The sequence below is a fragment of the Molothrus ater genome, chromosome 26 (assembly GCF_012460135.2).
Source record: "Molothrus ater isolate BHLD 08-10-18 breed brown headed cowbird chromosome 26, BPBGC_Mater_1.1, whole genome shotgun sequence".
In the NCBI taxonomy this organism is placed as follows: domain Eukaryota; kingdom Metazoa; phylum Chordata; class Aves; order Passeriformes; family Icteridae; genus Molothrus; species Molothrus ater.
Window position 1 is genome coordinate 1,231,845 of NC_050503.2, and position 20,181 is coordinate 1,252,025.

A 20,181-nucleotide genomic window follows, 5' to 3' on the forward strand; every position below is an offset into this window, starting at 1 on the left:
GCCCAGGCACCCCAAGAACCCCACCCTGAGCAGCCCTGGGAGCTCCTGGAGCTGTGGCAGCCTTGGCACCATTCCCTGGGGAGCCTGGGCAGTGCCCAGCAGCCTCGGGGGGCAGAACCTTGCCCTGAGCTCCATGCCAAGGCCTGGCCCAGCTCCAGCCCTTGCTGGGCTCCTGTCCCTGTCCCAGAGCAGAGCTCAGCCCCTGCCCCTGTGCCTGCCCTGGGGAGAAGGGGCACCCAGAGGATCATTGCCATTCCCAGGCTCATCAGACTGAGGCTGCTGCAAGGATCCAGCTGGGCTTGGGATGTGCCAGGGAAACAACAGCACCTGGTCCTGGCACTGCCCAGGTCCCTGGTCCTGGCCACACAGGGACTGGTGGGGGCAATTCAGTGTCCCCACTTCCAGCTGTTGGAGGTGCTCAAAGAGGGCAGGATATCCCAACCCAGACAGATGGAATCTAACAGGCAGACAGAACCACAGAGTGATGAGAGCTGGAAGGGACCTTAAAGCTCATTCCCACCCCTGCCATGGCAGGGACACCTCCCACTGTCCCAGGCTGCTCCCAGCCCTGTCCAGCCTGGCCTTGGGCACTGCCAGGGATGCAGGGGCAGCCCCAGCTGCTCTGGGCACCCTGTGCCAGGGCTGCCCACCCTGCACAGGGAACAATTCCTGATTGCCAAGATCCCATCCAGCCCTGCCCTCTGGCACTGGGAGCCATTGCCTGGCTCCTGTCCCTGCAGGCCTTGTCCCCAGTCCCTCTGCAGCTCTCCTGGAGCCCCTTCAGGCCCTGCCAGGGGCTCTGGGGTGTCCCTGGAGCCTTCTCTTGTCCAGGTGAGCAGCCCCAGCTGTGCCAGGCTGGCTCCAGAGCAGAGGGGCTCCAGCCCTTGCAGCATCTCTGTGGCCTCCTCTCACCTGATGTAGGTAAACGTTGTGACATCCCTGAGACAGCTCTATTGTCCCTACATCCACCACTGGCTCCCCTGGGCTCAGCCCTTTCCATGATGGAAATGGCCCTGAGTGAATCCTGCACCCAGAGCAGGGAGCACAGGCTGGGCAGGAGTGAAGAGGATCCTCTCCAGGCCACCAAGACACCAGAGACAACAGTCAGGAGTCAGGTACAACACAGTGTCCTTCAGCTGTGTTCACTGGGAATGTAGTGCCAGGTGAGAGATGAGGCCCTCCAGAGTAACAAACAGCACTTTGCATGAAATCCACCCCCTGAAGACACCCATTTGTTGCCTCTAATTAAAAATACTACTAATAATTGCAGTTTGAGTGTCACTGCGCACCACCATTAACAATGGAGATGCACCAGGCTGAGGAGCTGGTCACACGTGGGACACGTGCTGCAGCAGGGCACCCCACAGGGCATGAGGAATTGCAAATTAGCAGCAGCCAGGTCCAGCAGCAACACTTGCCAGACCTGCTGGGCCCCTTCCAAAGCCATCTCTCCCCTTTGGAAAGGGCACAAGGAGCGTGGAGGCCTGGAGCTGGAAGGCTGAGCCAACATGTGCTGCTCAGGCAGCCCTGGGTTGGGGCAGGACTGGAGGTGAGCTCAGGCAGAGCTGCACCAAACCCCTGAGTCCTGCCCCCAGAGACCATCTAAGAGCTCAGAATGGACAGGAGAGCCCTGAGGAACAAGGCAGAGGGAATTCACAGAATCCCAGAATGGTTTGGATTAGAAGAGACCTTAAAACCCACCCAGTGCCACCCCTGCCATGGCAGGGACACCTCCCACTGTCCCAGGCTGCTCCCAGCCCTGTCCAGCCTGGCCTTGGGCACTGCCAGGGATGCAGGGGCAGCCCCAGCTGCTCTGGGCACCCTGTGCCAGGGCCTGCCCACCCTGCCAGGGCAGAATTTCTTCCCAATATCAAAGCTGAAGTTACTAATTACTGCTCTCTCATTAAAGCCAGGGCAGTGCTGGAGCTTGTACCTGTTCTTTCAGAGGGTGCACACCAAGCCCAGCTTCCCCTCAGCCCCTCAGATTTTTACACAACACACACTGATCCCATCAGAGCCCCTTGAGCCTCACAGCCTGGAACTGCCTCATCCATGGGAGGAGGAAAGAGCTCTGCTGGGAAGAGAGCCCTGCACTGCCTCAGCAATTCTGGCAAAGTTAAAACTGTGCTTAAACAAGGTCTGTGGCAAACTGGCAGTTTCTAAACAAAAGCTGTCACTTATCTCAGTACAGCTTTGGCTCTGGCACACCCAGCATTCTCTGTACTCTTTCACAGTTAAAGATCTTAAATCCAGTCAGGAGAATTCTTCTCAAGGTGGAAGATGAACAAAAAAACCCCCCCAAAACCTTCCCTTGAAGGCATGCACCCTTCACCCCTCAAGTTAAACACACTGGGAGACAGGCACTGGGTTATATTTGCCTCTCCCCAGCTGCTAGAGGAGCCCTGAGCTGCTGCCAGAGCATCCCCACAGCACTGTCACCATGTCCCTGCTCTTCCCAGACTTGCTCCTCGTGTGTCCATTAGAAACCAGCTGCCCTCTGGCAGGACAGGACACCCTCAGTCCCAAGAGTGAAATAAAATTCAAGGGGAAGCAATTAACCACAAGAAAGAGAGAGCCCTTCATATTTCAAGCCAGGCTGGACAAGGCTTGGAGCAACCTGGGATAGTGGAAGGTGCCCCTGCCCATGGCAGGAGATGGAATGAGATGGGTCCAAATCATTCTGGGATTGTGTTTCAACATCACTGCAAGGGCCCAGGAGAAGCCTCTGGGAGCAGGAACATGCAGCCCAGGACAGGAGGATCAGAGCTGGGGTGTGACCCTGCATTAAGGCACACAGGTGTGAAGACCTCCCCCTGATATTTGTTGCCCAAACATGTTGTTTCCTGCCCCCAGCTTTTGGGCCCTCCAACTCTTTTCTTCCAGACCTTGCTTTCCATATCCTGGTAAATGGGATGTGGCCCATGGGAAAAACAGGGAGCAGAAAGGGGAGAGGGAGGAGAACAGGAGCTTCCCAAGGGCAAAGACAAAACCAAAGCAGAAAGCCTGACTGGCACAGAGGAGATGAACTCACTGAGAGTGCCCAGGCTTTGTTAGCAGCACACAGGTGTGTCCCTGCCATGGCTGGAGCATCCTCCTGCATCCCAGCAGCAGCAATGGAAAGGCTCCAGCACTGTGGACAGCAGGGGTGGCAGGGACTGTACTTGGAGGAATGAGCAAGCTGGACCTGGCCATGGCAAGGATTTTCCATGGAATCCCAGAATGGTTTTTGGGTTGGAAGAGACCTTAAAGCTCCTCTCCTTCCAAACACCTGCTGTGGCCAGGTTCACCTTCTACTGTCCCAGGCTGCTCCCAGCCCTGTCCAGCCTGGCCTTGGGCACTGCCAGGGATGCAGGGGCAGCCCCAGCTGCTCTGGGCACCCTGTGCCAGGGCCTGCCCACCCTCACAGGGAACAATTCCTGATTGCCAAGATCCCATCCAGCCCTGCCCTCTGGCACTGGGAGCCATTGCCTGGCTCCTGTCCCTGCAGGCCTTGTCCCCAGTCCCTCTGCAGCTCTCCTGGAGCCCCTTCAGGCCCTGCCAGGGGCTCTGAGCTCTCCCTGGATCCTCCTCTTCTCCAGGTGAACACTCCCAGCTCTCCTTTGATTTCAGTTGATAATGGCTAAACAATAACATTTACTTGGAAACAAATGGTCACACCAACAGCCTGGCAAGTGAATTTTCCTGCTTTGCCTTTTTGTGTTGTGGTGGCTTTGTGTTTGGTGTGTTTGGTGACAGTTTGCATGGGCACACCACAAAAACACGCAGCCCGGATCCCAAACTTGAAGGGGAAGTGCCAGTTCTAAATATCGAGTCCCATATTGCACACCTCATGTCTGCCTTTCATCATCCATCAAAATAGCAAGCAGAGCCCAGCACTCCCACTTCAGCATAAGCAAAACATGTGGGAACTCGAGGCAGTTAGTAGGAAAACGTGATACAGCCTTGCTAATAAAAGCTCCTGCTTTCCTCACTATGGAAAACAGTTGCAAATGGGTTTCTGCAGCCTGGGACTCGACTGCTGACAGCATGGTGACAGAAACGCTGTGCTTGGCTCTTCCCAGCCCTGCCTGCCGTGGTGTCCCTGCAAACCACCCAGCTCCAGGGGCAGAGGGGAGCCCAGCACCATCCTGCTGTACCAGACCCTGCCCATCCTGCTCAGTGCTTCCCAACGCAGGGCTGCCTGTACACTCAAAATAATTAAACCTTCAAACAGCTCCCCCATAGCACCAATTAAAGAGACAACCCCAGCTTTCATAGAATTTATGACTCTCGGTGCTGTTGCCACAGGTATCTGAGTTTGTGCACTGTTTAAAGAGAGTTTCAAAGGGGATCCGGGCTCGCCTCCCTCCAGGGAGAATCCATTTGCTTTGTTCACCAGACTATAACTTAAAATTTGTTACATGCACCAGCTTGTAAGCCTTTGAAAAACTCCCTGCTCCACCAGCTTCAAATGGACTTGATGAACTTCCCCTGATCAAAGCAATTCCCTCACAGGGAGCCTCAGCTCACGAGCAAGGAAGCACCCAACGAATTTTGGGGGTGGGAATCACAGCATGGGCCAGGAGGGGACTCTGCCTCCCAAACCCACCCCAGAGCCCAAGCAAAGAGCCCAACCCACTTTGGCACAAAGCATGAAGAAAAAGGCATTAATGCTGAATTCGCTTATTTTAAAAGGGAGGGAAAGAAAAACAAAAATTAACAGAGGTTTTTCTTGTTGAGAGCAGAATAATTTGTCAGCAGGAGACCCCATGGCTCCCGTCCCATGAGGACGCAGTCCTGGCACCCCACAACATTTGGGATGGGAAGGGAGATGGTTGCACACCCCCCACACTACCCACAGGTGGAAGTGCTGCTCGTCTGCTGCTCCAGGAGATGTTTTCCCTCACACACAAGCACATGCCTTGGGTTTATTTCCCTTCTCTGCAGAGCCCAAACCCCTTTGCTGGAGCAAAGGCGCAGCCGGCACGCACCAACCCTGCCGAAAACTCAGCAGCCACGAGGCCACAGCACAACTCTGCTGCCTCCAGCCACTCCCACTGCCTCGATGTCAATTAAAATGGTCATTTCCATGTGAAATTCAGCCCCAGTGGTTTCCTGCTTGAGGCAGGGCTCGATGAAGCACTGGGAGGGAGCTTGCTGCAGCTCAGATTAGTCATTTATGAACTATGATACGACGGGGGACACGCTTTGAGATGTTTTGCTACTGCAAGTAACAAACACACTTTGGGGAAGGGAAGGTGAACCCCTTAGAGGCATGGGCTGAGCACCCTGGCTAAAATAAAAGCCCAGCAGAAAACAGCCCATGCTGGCAAACACTGGCTGCAGCTCCCAGCCCCAGGAAGACCAACTTCCCGCGGTGACCTATATGTGCTATAAATGCTGCAGCCACGGGCTGGGTGACGTCAGCTCCATCCTTGTGGCAATTGTTGGGTCTCTCCTTGCCAAGAAAAGGCAAAGCGGAGGTGCTGAATTGTCCATGCGGCGGGGGAGCAAAACCAGTTCCTCCCCGGAGCATTTGAGGACAGAAATGAGGGAAACAGTGGCAGGGCTTAAAATAAAAGCAGGAGGTAAATAGGAAAGCAAAGGGATGTCGAAGCTGGAGGGTTTGCATAAAAACTTTGAATTTTTCTGGTCCCAGGGAGAAAAAGGGGTTCCCTTGGTAAAGAAGCCACCAGCAGCTTGGCCAGGGCAGTTATTAGAAACATGGAATTGTTAAGGTTGGAAAAGATCTTTAGGATGTTCAAGTGCAACTGTCAGCCCAGCACCATGTTCACCACTAAAGCATGTCCTCAAGTGCCACATCAACACCTGTTCTCAGCACTTCCAGGGAGGGTGATTCCATTCCTGCTCTGGGCAGGCAATGGTTAACAACACTTCTGGTAAAGAAATGTTGAATTTGAAAAGGATTTGAATTTGGGACAATTTTATCACTGGGATTGCCTGTTTCAAATGCTTCTGTTCCTTTATTTACCAGCTGGGCTTTGGAAGCAAAAATCTCATTTTGGCCAGGACTGATCAGTCAGTGCTTTGCTCCCTTCCCTCCTTCCCTCCTCACTTCCCTGGGGAGGAAAGAGCCTGGAGATAACAGCTCTTTTGGAGGGGAAAAAGAATAAAAGCTGCACATTGCCCCAGCATTTCCACATTGAGATGGGAAGAGGAGATCATGAATTCCCATGTCCAACCCAATTACACCAACCCAGGGACTGGCTCCCATCCTGGGGGAAGGATAAAACACCATTATTTCTTGGCACACAAGACAACATCAGTTTGTTATCTTAAGGTTACCACAACAAGCCCAAATAAAGAGATCCTGGTGCTGTGGTGCACAGCACCAAGCTAAGACTCAGACAAATCAGTGTTTGCTTCTTCTTTGCAGGCAGAGGGGAAATGCTGCACTGCCTTCACTGCTGGTCCAGGCCCCTGGCTGAGAAGTGCTTGGAACACATGTGGCACATTAAAGAAGAAGCCCAGGCCTTCCTGCACGGCAAGATCTAGGGTGGTCACCTCCAGGTCCAGGTTATGGTGTGGCTGTGAGGTGCTCTGCTCCCCCAGACCTTTGTTCTCCACCCTGTGACCACATCAAGGTTAATGATGACTTCAAATCAAATTTTGAGCTGGATGACTGCCTGTGTCTTGGGGATGAACTACTCTGGGGGATGACCAAGGGCAGGTTGGAAGGGGCTTGGAGCAGCCTGGTTTAGTGGAAGATGTCCCTGCCCATGGCAAGAGATGGAAAAAGATGAGCTTTAAGGTCCCTTCCAACCCAAAGCCTTCCATGATTCTGCAATTCTAACTAGTACCTGATTGCATCTGTGAATAAAGCTAAACCAACAAAGCAACAATTTCTGAGAACAACCTCTTGCCATTTTCTAGGGCCTTGTTTAGGCACCTTGGATCCTTCTAACAGGCAGGGCACAGCCTTCTGCATGGCACAGCTCGCTGATGTCATACTGCAGTTATTCACCCACCAGCAAAAAGCCAAAGATGCAGGAGCAGGAAGAAGTCCCAAAGCTGACACTTAAATGAAATTTGTCCCCTGAACTCCAGGTGAGACCAAGGATGGCTGACCAAGGGATAAATCTGCTGCTGGAGCAAAGCTCTTTCCCTACACCCAGCCCTGAGCTGCATTCCCAAGGCAGGATGCCCACAGCAGGATGAGGGAGCCTCTGCTGTGTCCGAGGCTGGGACAGCAGGGGTTGTGCAATGTCCCTCAGTGCAGTTGTATAACACCAGTGCTCTGTTTTTATGAACTGCTCCCAGTCAGGCCCAGAGAGCAGCAGCCCAGAGGAAGGGTGGTGTCAACATTACCTTTCACTCACCCGAAAGAAAAGAAGAGGTGGGGGGAGAATCAAAGATTTGGTGTCGTTTGGGCTGGAGGGGGTCTGGCTGTGCTGCAGGGCCCTGCTCCAGGCTCTGCTCCTGGCCAGCACCACGGAGCTGGCAGCCAAGGCAGGCTCTGAGCAGGAAAAGGGTTAATGGGAGCTCCTGCTCTGCTCTACTCCCCCCAGTGTGCAGCACGTCTTTTGTGGATTATTTTAACAGCAGAAGGCACACAAGGAACACTCGCTGAAGAGATCAGCTTCCATCTGGGCTAACCCGAGAGTTTTCTCCCCTCCAATTTCCTCCAGCACCCACTCAACAGCTTCCCTCCCTGCCAAAGTGTTTGCTCAAAACCATCTTGACACGCAGCTAAACAGCTCAGTTGGAGAGCATCACATTTGCCTGCTCCAGGAGGGCAGGAGCAGGAGGGCAAGGCAGGGCAGAGCTCCCACCCTGCTGCTGCAGGTTCCCAGTGCCCCACTGGGGCATCAAAGCTGCTCTCCAGAAATCCCAGCCCAGTCTCTGGGATGCTCCCAGTGTCACAGCACAGCCAGGAGTTTCCCTGCACAGGGAAGGTCGAGTTTAACCATCCACAAAGTATTCAGCAAGGAGGGCAGATTAGCTGAACTTCCCTCGTGCCAGGGGCTGTGTGAGCCCTGCACAGAGCAGCTTCCCTGGGCATTAAAACCCTGGCCCAGCACTGTCCAGCAATCCTCCCCCTGAGCCTCAAACCAACCAGCACATTTTCAGCCTCCAATTGCAGCCACTTCTCCAGCCCACTCCTCCCCACTGCCCTGCTCCCAAAGCCCTTGGATGCTGGTATCCCTGCTCCCCTCTTGGCACCCTGGAAGGCTTTGCAAGATCCCTTTGGGAATGCTGAGATCCCACCCAACAGCAGCGAGCTGCTGGAGGGGCTGCATGGAGCAGATCCCCAGAGTGTGCCAGGAATGAGCCACCACCACCCATCTTCAAAAGGGAACAGCAAAAGTCTTCCAGGGCAGTGCAGACACATCTAAGCAGCTTAGAGAGCAGCCCTGTCTGCTCCCAGGCTGCTGGAGCAGTGGGACAACAACCTCCAGCTCAGGCAGCAACATCTTAATGGGAGACAGCTCAGCAAGAGCAGCTTTGCCCACCCAGAGACACATGGAGCAACAAGGAAACCATCCAGAGAAACAGCAGCAGAGCACCACCCGAAAAATACATCACCAAAACACAGAACACCCTCCTCTATGGTGTCTCTGGAACCAAACACAAATTTATTGCAAGAAACATTATGGTATAAGGGGAAAAACAAGATGACAGTACCTGATCCTCCAAACTGAGTGCTCGCAAGGGTCGTGGGTCTGTTTTTTCCATTAGCCACTGGCAAGGGAAACATCTAGAAAAACAAGGAGATGAGAGAGAAGGGAAGAGAAAAGAGATTTCAGTATGTTGGTTTTACTGTGCTGCTGCAAAGGGGTCACACTGGGGGAGGGGAGGGGGAAGGCAGCCCATTATTGATGCAAAAACCTTTCCTGGCGTCCCTGCTCCATCGCTCAGGAGGGGCAGGAGGGAGGCCCAGCCCTGCTCTCACACACATTCCCTCGTGTACAACCCCTGCTTCTGCAGGGGCGGCTGGAGACCAGCCAGGGAGCATCCCTGCCGTGCTCCAAACCAACATTCCATGCCAAAGCTGCTCACCCTGGCTACAGGTGAGCCCTGGGGAAAGGCCGACTCCATTGATAAAAGGCCAGCAGGATAATGACAGCAAAGCTGTTTTATCCCTCACTATCCCAGCTCCCACAGGAGTCCTGGTCCCATCCCACACCTCCAGCCACGTGCAGTGCCTGGGCAGGACAAGGGCTCACAGATGAGCCCCCATCCTCATGGAGCAGCTCCCACCCTGCTGCTTTAGGGGCTCCAGCAGCACCAGGACCTGACACAGACCTGGGGCCTGGGGAGAGGAAGCTGCTCCAAGGGCAAATACAGTTACTCAGGATTTAAAAAATTAATATATTTCACAGAATTAGTCACTCTGGGGACTTGTTTGCTCTATCACTACAGCTTCATTATCACAACTGAGCCTCTCCTGCCAGGAGCTTCCTCAAAAACACACCTCGTCACCTAACCTGTATAAATATTTTTAATAAAAGTTGGGAGAGTTTCAGAGGCTGCTATTTAATAATTTACATGCACCTGCGTGCAGCAGAAAAGAAAACTAATTCTCCTGCACACAAATGGAGCTCCAGCCAATAAAACAACTGGTGGGAAAACGCTTAGTGAATTAACATTTTAATATCCTTTTTCTACTCAAGATACTTTCACCACCAAGTCATTTGAATTTTTATTATTTTTAGCTTTGTAATGTCTGAATAACTCAAAAGTTTAATGCTTTGAAGATTAAACAATGTAATGGCACAAGAGCCTACAGAAAGGCAACGTTTCATGCCCTGACATAGCTGATGTCTGGCTGTGGTCAGAAACATTCCTTTGTACAGAACCGTCTGCCCAGCTTTGTTTTCACAAATGCTGGGAAGGAGAAAAAAAAAAAAAAAAACCAACAAAAAACAGTTAAATGTGGTAAAGATGCAAAGAGAGCAGTTAAGGAACCAACTGCCATTCATAAAGAGCACAAATTTGGGATCATATATATGCATGTGCAGGGTGTAGATGTTTTATACACAGATTTAAATGAAGGTGTAAACAGTGTTTAGTGTTCATCCCAGCTGCCTGCACACACCTGCCCTCACCTGCCTGCACACAGCCCCCTGGCCCCCTCAGATGTGCCCCGAGGCTGCTGCTCACCCCGAGGTGTTTGGGGTGGCCCAGCAGCCCCACCATCGGATGAGCTTTGTTTCCTCAGGAAGTTGGGCTAGAAAATAAAAACAAACCCCAAAGATTGCAGCTCACCCTCCTCTGCACTGCTGCAGGGCTTCCCTGCATCCCCTCCCCCTTGCAGGGGGGCTCTGCAAACATCTCCAGTCGTGCTGAAAATTGAACTTAGGTGGCTGATCCCACCCTGCCTGCGCTCACTCCCTCTTCTCAAGGTAGGGAAGATTGAGATCAAACTCCCTTTTTGCCAAGTGGCAAGGGGCAGGTCTGCATGTGCGAGCAGGGGGGAAGGGATGCATCATGAACTGACTAGCAAAAAGCACACTCACACAAAAAACAAAAAAAAAACCCAAAAAAAACCCCAAACAAACAAACAAACAACCCCCCCCTCCCAAAACGGCACTGCTGGCTCTTTTCATGAGCATTTCTGCTCAGCACTTGCTGAGGATGAAAAGTGCAAGGTTTGAGCAGCAAACATGAAGGAAGAAAAGGAACAGCCTTGTTCCATAATGCACCCAGCACCTTCTGCTTGTGCAGAACAGGAGTGTCCCCCCAGGACAGCAATGTCCAGCACCCCCAAAACACCCCCACACAGCCCAGAGAACCTCTCCCCTCCTCCAACTGCTTGGAGAGAGATTTTGAGGCTGATGCAACACCTTCCTGCTCTCCCTCCCCAGGGGATTTAGGAGTCATGGACCCCTTCCTGCAGCAGGGCAAGTAGAGATGCTAAAGGAAAGAATCCTGGAATATCCTGAGCTGGAAGAGACCCTCAGGGATGATCAGCCCAGCTCCTGTCCTGCACAGCCACCCCAACACCCCTGGGAGCTCCTGGAGCTGTGGCAGCCTTGGCACCATTCCCTGGGGAGCCTGGGCAGTGCCCAGCAGCCTCGGGGGGAAGAACCTTGCCCTGAGCTCCATGCCAAGGCCTGGCACAACCTCATGATGTCAAAGAGGGATGATGGGGAGCAGAGAACCCCAGATTACCCCTCCACACCTATCACTTGCCAACCACAGGAGGCGTTTTGGGCTTTTTACTTGCTCCCAGCCTCTTTTTCCACTGTGGTGTGGGCTGAAGCTGCCCTGAGGAGCCCGGCACAAGTCATACGTGAAGTGCCTTCGCTGGCGTGTGTTGCTCAGAGGCAAAGTTCATCCACCCACTGCAAATTTCCTTTCTGCTTTTAAATGCTGCTTTAAAAATAAACTGGGGGGAGGGAGGAGATGAACCAGAGCTGGCACCTACCAGGGGACCCAGGCATTGAGGGACCCAGGCACGAGCTCTCAAGAGTTGTAATTGGGTCATTAGTTGGCTTTTGTTAGATTTGAATAATGTAGATTTGAACGGTTATGTAAAATCCCCTATCTTAAGTTGATGTATTTGGTTTTTCAAGTCCTATCTCCAACCTCCCTGAGAGGTGACAACTTCTTCGTTCCCTCCTAGCTCAATTTCCACCCCTTCCAAAGAATTTATTCTCCCTTCATTTCCCCCTGGGTAAAAGAGGCAAATCCAGAGCATGAGAAGATCTAAATGCCTGCACCCTCCCCTGAGAAGGTTACAGGCAAGAGACCCCACACTTCATACAGCAACCCCCAAGAAAGAAAGGGAATTTGCCAGAAACGAGGAACATCAAGCAGCATGTCATTCATTGTGCACATCTAGAAGTGCACTTCTTTTCAAATTAAATCAGTGCTCATTCTCTCTCCTCTCCCACCTGATGAACTCCAGGCTGAACCAACCTCAGGCCTGAACTCCAAACCCGAAATCTATTTTGCAGCATGGAAAGCATCCAGCTGTTAATTTGGGGAGAAGAGGGAATTTGACTCAAAATACATACAGCAGGACATGTTATACATGTTCACTTAAGACAGACCTTCCTGTCTACAGTCCCAAATGCCCCCTGTGTGTGTGTAGTCAAACTTTAAACTCCACAGCTGCTTCACTCTGAACAGAACTCCGAGTTTTACCATGGAAATGCAGGTGCTGGGCCTTGGCCGGAGCAGGGCACAGCCTCAGCATCCTCCAGCAGAGCAGCAGGAGCTGCTCCAGCCCTGCTTGCTGCCAACACTTCGGCTGCCACCCCCGGATGCGGGGCAGGAGCCGCGGGAGCCGCGGCGCAGCGGGAGCAGCGATGAGCGGCAGGTCCTGCGTGACTGCTCAAGCCCCTGCCCACCCTGCAGCGAGCCAGAAACCCCCTCTGCCAGGCAGCTCCCCGCAGCATATGGTTAATACTCTGCTAATAATCATGGCTGTTAACAGCACCTCGCTCCTGCCAGAGCCCCCGGCTGGCACTGGCACGCGGCCGCTCCCAGCTCGGCTGGCGCTCGGTGGCACCAACACCCCCAGGGCTGCTCTGCTCCCCTGTCCCCTGCCTGGGCTGTCCCTGTCCTCCAGAGCAGCCCAGCCCAGCCAGGACACCTGTGTGGCACCTCCCCACTGCACAGCAGCCCTGGCACAGCTGAGACACTGCCTGGGATAACCAGTAACTACAAAAAGTCCTAGAATCCTGGAATATCCTGAGCTGGAAGGGGCCCACAAAGATCACCCAGTCCAGCCCCTGTCCCTGCACAGCCACCCAACAATTCCACCCTGGGAGCGCTGTCCAAACGCTCCTGGAGCTCTGGCAGCCTTGGGACCATTCCCAGGGGAGCCTGGGCAGTGCCCAGCAGCCTCGGGGGAAAGAACCTTTTCCTCATATCCAAGTCCTTGTGGTTGAGCATCTCCCAACAGCAGAGGCCAAGGGCAGCTCCCCCATACACAGGCTGTGCCCATCAGGCTGAGCTGCAAAGCCTGGCAGCCACCAAAGCCCAGCCTAATCAATAGGCTGAGCTGTAAAGCCTGGCAGCCACCAAAGCCCAGCCTAATCAATAGGCTGAGCTGTAAAGCCTGGCAGCCACCAAAGCCCAGCCTAATCAATAGGCTGAGCTGCAAAGCCTGGCAGCCACCAAAGCCCAGCCTAATCAATAGGCTGAGCTGCAAAGCCTGGCAGCCACCAAAGCCCAGCCTAATCAATGGGCTGAGCTGTAAAGCCTGGCAGCCACCAAAGCCCAGCCTAATCAATAGGCTGAGCTGTAAAGCCTGGCAGCCACCAAAGCCCAGCCTAATCAATAGGCTGAGCTGCCCACTCGGGTCTATAGGCAGGATGTTTTCTCGAAAGCTCCTCTCCAGATCTGGCAGCCCATCTGGGCCTGCTGCCAGGGAGCAGTGGTGAAGGCAAGCTTACAAATTACCTGCACTTTGGGGTAATTAGAAAAGGCAATTTATCTGGGGGTAGAGGCAAGTGTGCTGCCATGCACACCCCAAACCATCACTGGGCCTTTCCTTTGACTCCTGCTCACTTACTGATTCCTTTGATTTTCACCCTTTTTGGCAAATTACAGTGGCACAAAGCTTTTGTTGAGTGCTTTGGAGTTCAATATCTACCCAAGAGATTTATTTATTAAAGAGGGATGAGTCTCTTCTTTCAGGACTGCAAGCCCAGTTTTCAGCATCTCACACAACCCTGTCATTTACTGACCCCAGGAACTCATGGCAGGCCATGCCACCCCCTAAGGGCCTTAAAATTCCCTCCCTGCACAGCAAAACACATTGCAGGGCTGGACCACAGACTGCTGGGGCTGAACACATTTTTCCTAGAAAAAAGGAATCAAAATACTGATCTGAAGCAAATGCTTCCAGCTGCTCTGAGTATCTCTACTTTTCCCTCCTCTCTACTCTCCTGCAGAGGATTACTGAACCAATGCTCCACTCCTGTTTATTCAAAGAAAAATATAAATACGCTTGAAAGAGCGAGCTTTGTGGTCAAAAATCCTGTATCCCAAGGACACAGAGAGCAGACCATGGAGCACCTCTTCAACAGACCCATCTACTCTCTAGGAAGCTTTTCCATTTCAGCTCCTCATCCTCGAGGAGAGCTGTTAATATTCCCTTTATGCAAAGAGAGGAGAAGGGTGTGTGGAGATGAGGGTTTGTGAAACAGAGCTGGCTGCAGTCCAGGCTGCGCCGGAGCCCATCGGCCAACGGATCCTGCAGGGAACATCTTCGAGTCATTTGCTGGCAAATGACATCCACAGGCCCTGGTGCTGTGACCAGCAACCCCCAGCACCCCCACACCAGCCTTGGAGAGCACAGGATAAGTTCTGGTCCTTCCCAGAATTACAGCAGTGCAAGAGCGTTGAATCCAACCCCAAATTTAACCTTTTTGGTGTGGATTCACCTCCAAGGACAGAAACATTTGTGGACAGAGGGACCAGGTCAAGACTCCTCCTGGGAATACAGCTCTAGGCATGCAAATGAGGATGGTTGGTTAAATTGGAAAATAAGGTCTTGGGGTTTTTTTAAAGCTCTAAATGGTGAATGGGATTTGATTTTTTTCCAAGGAAGAGAAAAAGCGAAGCAGGAGCTGCTGCAGCCCCCATCAGGGAGCAGATTCTGGGTTACTGACTCCAAGTGCAGTTGATGGAAAGCCCCAGGGCTCCTGCCAACCTGCAGGATCTCTGAGAGGGACAAATAACCACAGAAAACTCTGAACAGATGCCTGGTTTTACAGGGATACCATCACTGCAGTCCCTGTAGCCACTTTAAAACATTCTGCCAGAAAAGCCCATTACCAGCAATTTAACAGAACCAGCCTCCCAGTAGAAGGATGAAACTGGGAGAACTGGGCCTCTCCTGCAGGAGAATTGCTCCTGGGGGGCTGAGAGACACCCCCCTGCCCCCTGCAGCACAGAGCCCTGTCAGGACAGGTACAACCCCCAGCTGTAGAAAAAGCTTTATTTCCCAGGGCTGAACCTCAGTGTGCGGATGCAGAAAAGCAGACGAGCCTCAGCACACCCCCAGGTGCCACAGCCACCAGGACAGCAGGTGACCCTAGCTCTGCCACCACCTTCTGTCCCTTCTCCTCCACGGGGCAGGAACATCAGCCCAGCAGGGCTGTGGGCTGGGTGACCCAGGCTGGGGTGACTCTCAGGGCCATTCCCCCTCCTGGAGCTGTCGTTTCTATCTCTGCAGCACGTTTGCTTATCTCCACAGCAAGACACAGGCTTGGAGTGCCATGAGGGTGCAGCACACAACAGAGGAACCCAACAGACAGTTATGTGCCTTTGAACAGCAGCTCTGCCCTCCACGAGTCACCTGCCAAGGAGAGGCAGCAGCGCTGGCAGTGCCACAGCGGGATGTGCCAGGGACTAACCCCGCTCTGCTGTGACTAAAGGGACTTCTCCTCCCTCCGAGCTGTGCACACCCTTCAGGGGGAACTCTTAGGTCCTGTTTCTTTGAAAATAAACAGCTCCTAAATGCAGCTCAAGGTTTCCAGGATACAGAAGAGCAGAGCATGGGGAGCACAAGTGTCCAACTCCTGCAAAAATAATGCGCTGGAGAGCTTGGACACATTTCAAACTGTGACAAAATAACCTGTGGGAGCAAAAGTTTAATAGTCTGGATCTAGGGAGAGGAAAAAAGGCTTGATTAATCAGCTACTGAAGTTACATCCCTGCATGGCTGCAGAAACAGTCACCCAGTGAGCATTTAAACAGAGAACACACAACTCTGTTAATTCCCCCAAAATTTCCCATCCAGAGAAGAAACCTCTCTGCCTTCCCTGCGAGGGAACAACACACGTTTGAGGGGAAGAGGGGGAGAGGAGGGGCAGAGGCTTTGCTTTAACTTGAAAATAAACAAGTTGCAGCACATGTGCACGCACACAAACACGGCACATCTGAAACCCATCATGTCCAATTTACAGGCTCACATTTCCTCCCCTGTGCAGCTCCCAGCCCCGGGGCTGCGCAGCCCCCGGCCGCGCTCACTCACCATACTGAAGTCCAGCAGGTCACTGAGCTCTTTGTCTGTCCCAACTGCAGCCATTCTCTGCTGCTGCTGATTCATATTCCCACAGACTCAACAGTGGCAGTCCTGCAGAAAGCGAGGGGGAGGGGAGAGAGATATTTTAATGACTACAGCAAACTACCCACCCCATTGATGAATATTTTAAAAAGACAGAGTGGAGGGGCAAGAAAAGAAAAACCCTGAGCGTGTCTGCAGCGTCCAACTCTGGGGCCAGAGCACAGTCGGAGTCCTCACACAGCACCCAGCGGCAGGAACAAGCCTTCTATTGACCAGACACACTTGTATGTTAGTTTTTTGCTGCCAATTCCACTAGTTCAGGCCAATTCTGTTCCTGGCGTGTGGCGAATGAAGGGGGGAAAAGAAGGAAAAAAAAAAAAAAGGGGGGGGGAAAAAGAGTGAACTCATTTATCAAAGGGTTCAGGCAAGTTATCACTCAGGCGCTTGTCTGGCTCAGCTCGCCCCCTCGCCTTCCCCCACACTTGCTCCCCGCAGGAGGCTCTCTTGTCCTTGCCGAGTTTTGTTTAAAAAAAAAAAAAGAAAAGAAAAAAAAAAAAAAGTCTGATGTTACAGCTCTTTCCTTCGGGTCGCCGAGCACCTGCAGCTGCTTTTTCAGGGGCTGTGTTTGGGGATGCCCAGCCAGGCCGTGCTCAGTGAGAACTGAACCTCTCCACTCCCAAAAGGGGCTGGAAACAAAAAAATTTTGTTTTCGGAGTGTTTTTGCAAAAATAAAGCCCTCCAGGCAACCTTGCAAGATAGGTAAATATTATTCTTCCTAATTTTACAGATTATTTTTTTTCAAAAGGGAGATTGATCTTTTTGGCCAGCTTGCTATGATAGAAAAATATTTCTTTGGGAGGGAGGAAGAGAGGCCTGGGATGAGATAAAAGATTCCTTTTTTTTTTTGGCCTTTTTTTTAGGAACTCATTCATGGTTACAAAGGGCAGCTGGCCAATAAATTTAACTCATTAATCATAAGGTTAAAAAAAAAAAAAAGAAAAAAAGAAGAAAAAAAGAAAAAAAAGAAAACTCCACACGATCCAAAGTGTTTGTAGGATCAGCCACTACATTTCAATGAAGTTTCATAAAAAAAGGCTGAAATCAGCCCAGCGTGTAAAAAGCCTTCACCACTATAAAAAACAGCCCGGGAATTTTCTTTTTTTTTTTTTTCTTATTTTCATTTTCTTTGAAAAGCCTTTTTCAAAGTGTCATCAGTGCATCTGGTCAGTGTTTTTAAAGCCACTTTCCCAACCTTCTGTCCCGGTGCCTCAAGCGGGGCTGGGGGACACGAGACCCAGGAGAAGCCGTGGAAGGAGGAGGGCACATCTCTTCCCAGCCCCCCAAACCCTGCACCCCCGAAGCACTCGGGGACAACGTGAACAAAACCCTTGGCCGCCCCAAAGCCAGGCTGGGAGGGTTATTTTTATTTATTCCACGCACACTTTCTGACCCCAAAGCAGCCCGCGGGGCCGGGGCGCCGGGCCAGGACCCCCTCCCCGAAGTGTCCGCGCCCCCGGAGTCCCTCCCCAGCCCGGACAAAGGCTCGGCTGCCCCAGGACGGCCGCGGGCCGGGGCTGAAGTTGTTCGCTGCCCCCCATGCCGTAGGGAGGGGGGTCCCGGCCGGCAGGCCCGCCCAGACCGGGGAGCGCAGGAGGGCGAAGCGGCCCCCACGAGCCTCCCCTCCCTGCCGGGGCTGGAAAGCCGAAGCTGCCGCCCCCGCGCTGGGTCCCGCGGCTCCCGCAGCCCCCGAGCCGGGAAGGGGCTCCGGGACCCCCGGGGGGCCGCGGCGGGCTGTGCTCGGCTGAAGTTCGCGGCAGGACCGAGCACCGGGCCCCCCTCCCCGGCAGGGGACCGCGCACCCCCTCCCCGTGGCCCGCACGCCCCCGAGCCCGCCCCGCCGCTGCCGCCCCCCTTCCCCCGGCCCCGGCAAACTTTGCCGAGGGGACAATAGCGCCGAGCCCGTCCCGTCCCGCTCCGCGCCCGCACCGCGAGCGCTCCGAGCCCCTCCGCACCGGCACCCACAGCTCCGGCACCCCCGCGCTCGCTGCGCCGGGACCCCCGCTCCGCGCAGCCCCAGGGCGGCGCGGCCGGCTTGGCTTGGTTATTATTTTATTATTCCTACATTTTATTTTATTTTGTTTTTTACCTGTTCCAGGCCCGGCGCGCCCGGGGCAGGGGAAGCGCATGAAGGGTGTCGGGGGTCGCGGCGGGGGCGGGGGCGGCCGCGGCGCCCAGGCCCGGGGGCGGCGGCGGCGCCTATTGTTCTCCGCCGCCGGCGGATACAATGTAGCGAAGCGGCGCGATCGCCCCGCACCGGGCGGCGCGTGCGCCCCGGCCCGCCCCGCGGCCCCGCCCCGCGCCGGGCCGGGCCCTAACGCTGCTGCTGCTGCTGCTGCCGCCGGGGCCGCCGCTGCCGCTCCGCCTCCCGCCGCTGTTCCGCCCGCCCGCCCCGCGGTCCCTGCATAGTTCCCCGCGCGGCGGCGGCAGCACCAGCGACGGCGGCTCCCCCCCGCGCCCGCCTCTGCCGCCTCCCCCCCGCACGCCCTCGCGACTCGCGGCCGCTCGCCCCGCCCCCGCCGTATCGCTCCGCCGCCCGCACAAACAGCGGGGAACCGGGGGGGTGATGCCGCCACGCGCGGGCTTCGCGGAACCGGCACGCGCGTGACCGCGCCCGGGAGGGCAGAACGGGGCGGTGGCGACGGCGGCGGCGCGGCAGGGGCACCGCCGTAGCGGGGACTATATTTCCTAGCGGAGGGGGACGGGCGGCTGGGCGAGCAGCGACGGTGACGACAACGGAGCTCCGCGAGATGGACTGATAAGGCAGCACGGCCCTAACCAATGGAAATGTCCTGTTGCTGTGATTGGCAGGTGTTGCGGCCAACCAGGGCGTGGGCTGTCGCGGTCCCCGCCCACCGAGCGGGGGGCGGGGCGGCGGGCCGGGGGAGGCCGCTGGGTGCCGTCGCCGTCCACAGCACGGCTCCCCCCGCACCGCCGGCGGGGCCCCCGGCGGGGTAGGGCGCGCAGGGCCGGGGTCCCGGGGGTCCCGCTGCGGGAGCCCCCGCCCGGCAGCTGCTGCCTGGCAGCCTCCGCCCCCCGGAACCCCCGCCGGGAGGCCGCAGGGGTCCGGCGGGACCTGCGTGGCGGCCGTGGCCCGGCCGCGCCGCCCCCTCGGGGGCCCCGGGGGCACCTTCCGCGCCGCTGGGGATGGCGGTTCCCCCGACACAGCGCAGCCCCGGGGGTGGTAGGGCCGGGGCAGCCCCGGTGTGGGGGCACCGGGGAGCGCTGAGGCCTGGACCGGCCTGCGCGGCTGCGACCCGGCCCGGCCGGGCCCTGCAGTGCAGCGGGACTGGGATGCAGAGTCCGTGTGTGACATCCTGGAGTCACCTCGGAGCGGGCCGGGTGCGGAGAGGCCTCAAATTTGTCTCGTTCCACCCCCTGCCATGGACAGCGACACCTCCCACTATCCCAGGCTGCTCCCAGCCCTGTCCAGCCTGGCCTTGGGCACTGCCAGGGATGCAGGGGCAGCCCCAGCTGCTCTGGGCACCCTGTGCCAGGGCCTGCCCACCCTCACAGGGAACAATTCCTGATTGCCAAGATCCCATCCAGCCCTGCCCTCTGGCAGTGGGAGCCATTGCCTGGCTCCTGTCCCTGCAGGCCTTGTCCCCAGTCCCTCTGCAGCTCTCCTGGAGCCCCTTCAGGCCCTGCCAGGGGCTCTGGGGTGTCCCTGGAGCCTTCTCTTGTCCAGGTGAGCAGCCCCAGCTGTGCCAGGCTGGCTCCAGAGCAGAGGGGCTCCAGCCCTTGCAGCATCTCCGTGCCTCCTCTGGCCTGGCTCCAGCAGCTCCACGTCCTCCTGCTGCTGGTGCCCAGGGCTGGGGCAGCTCTGCAGGTGGGGTCTCACCTGAGCACAGGGGCACAGGGGCAGAATCCCCCCCTCCCCTGCTGCCCACGCTGGGGGCTCAGCCCAGCCCAGGGGGGGTTTCTGGCTCAGTGCCCATGGCCGGGGCAGCCTGATCCTCTCACCCACCAACACCCCAAGTACTTCTCCCCAGGGCTGCTCCTGATCATTCTTTATCCAGCCTGTGCTTTTCCATGGGACTGCTCTGACCCATGTGCAGAACATTTCATTGAACTCGTTGGACTTCATGATTTGTCATAATCCCTCCTCTCCAGCTCATCTAGGCCCCTGTGGTTTCCCATCCCTTCTCTCCAAC

At 55.3% G+C, this 20,181-nt stretch overlaps 1 protein-coding gene across 9 annotated transcripts in view; it reads right to left on the minus strand.

The window, feature by feature from the left end:
- Nucleotides 1-18,247, minus strand: part of TCF3 (transcription factor 3) — an 85,108-nt gene extending 66,861 nt beyond the window's left edge. For all 9 annotated transcript variants that reach the window (XM_036399323.2, XM_036399322.2, XM_036399318.2 and 6 more), the window contains exons 1-3: nt 18,117-18,247; nt 15,938-16,039; nt 8,626-8,698 (exon numbers count right to left, since the gene is read on the minus strand). In XM_036399323.2, the coding sequence (XP_036255216.1) occupies nt 8,626-8,698; nt 15,938-16,012 (148 nt within the window). In that variant the 5' untranslated portion in view covers nt 16,013-16,039; nt 18,117-18,247. The remainder of the gene's footprint in view (nt 1-8,625; nt 8,699-15,937; nt 16,040-18,116) is intronic.
- Nucleotides 18,248-20,181: the final 1,934 nt, after the last annotated feature.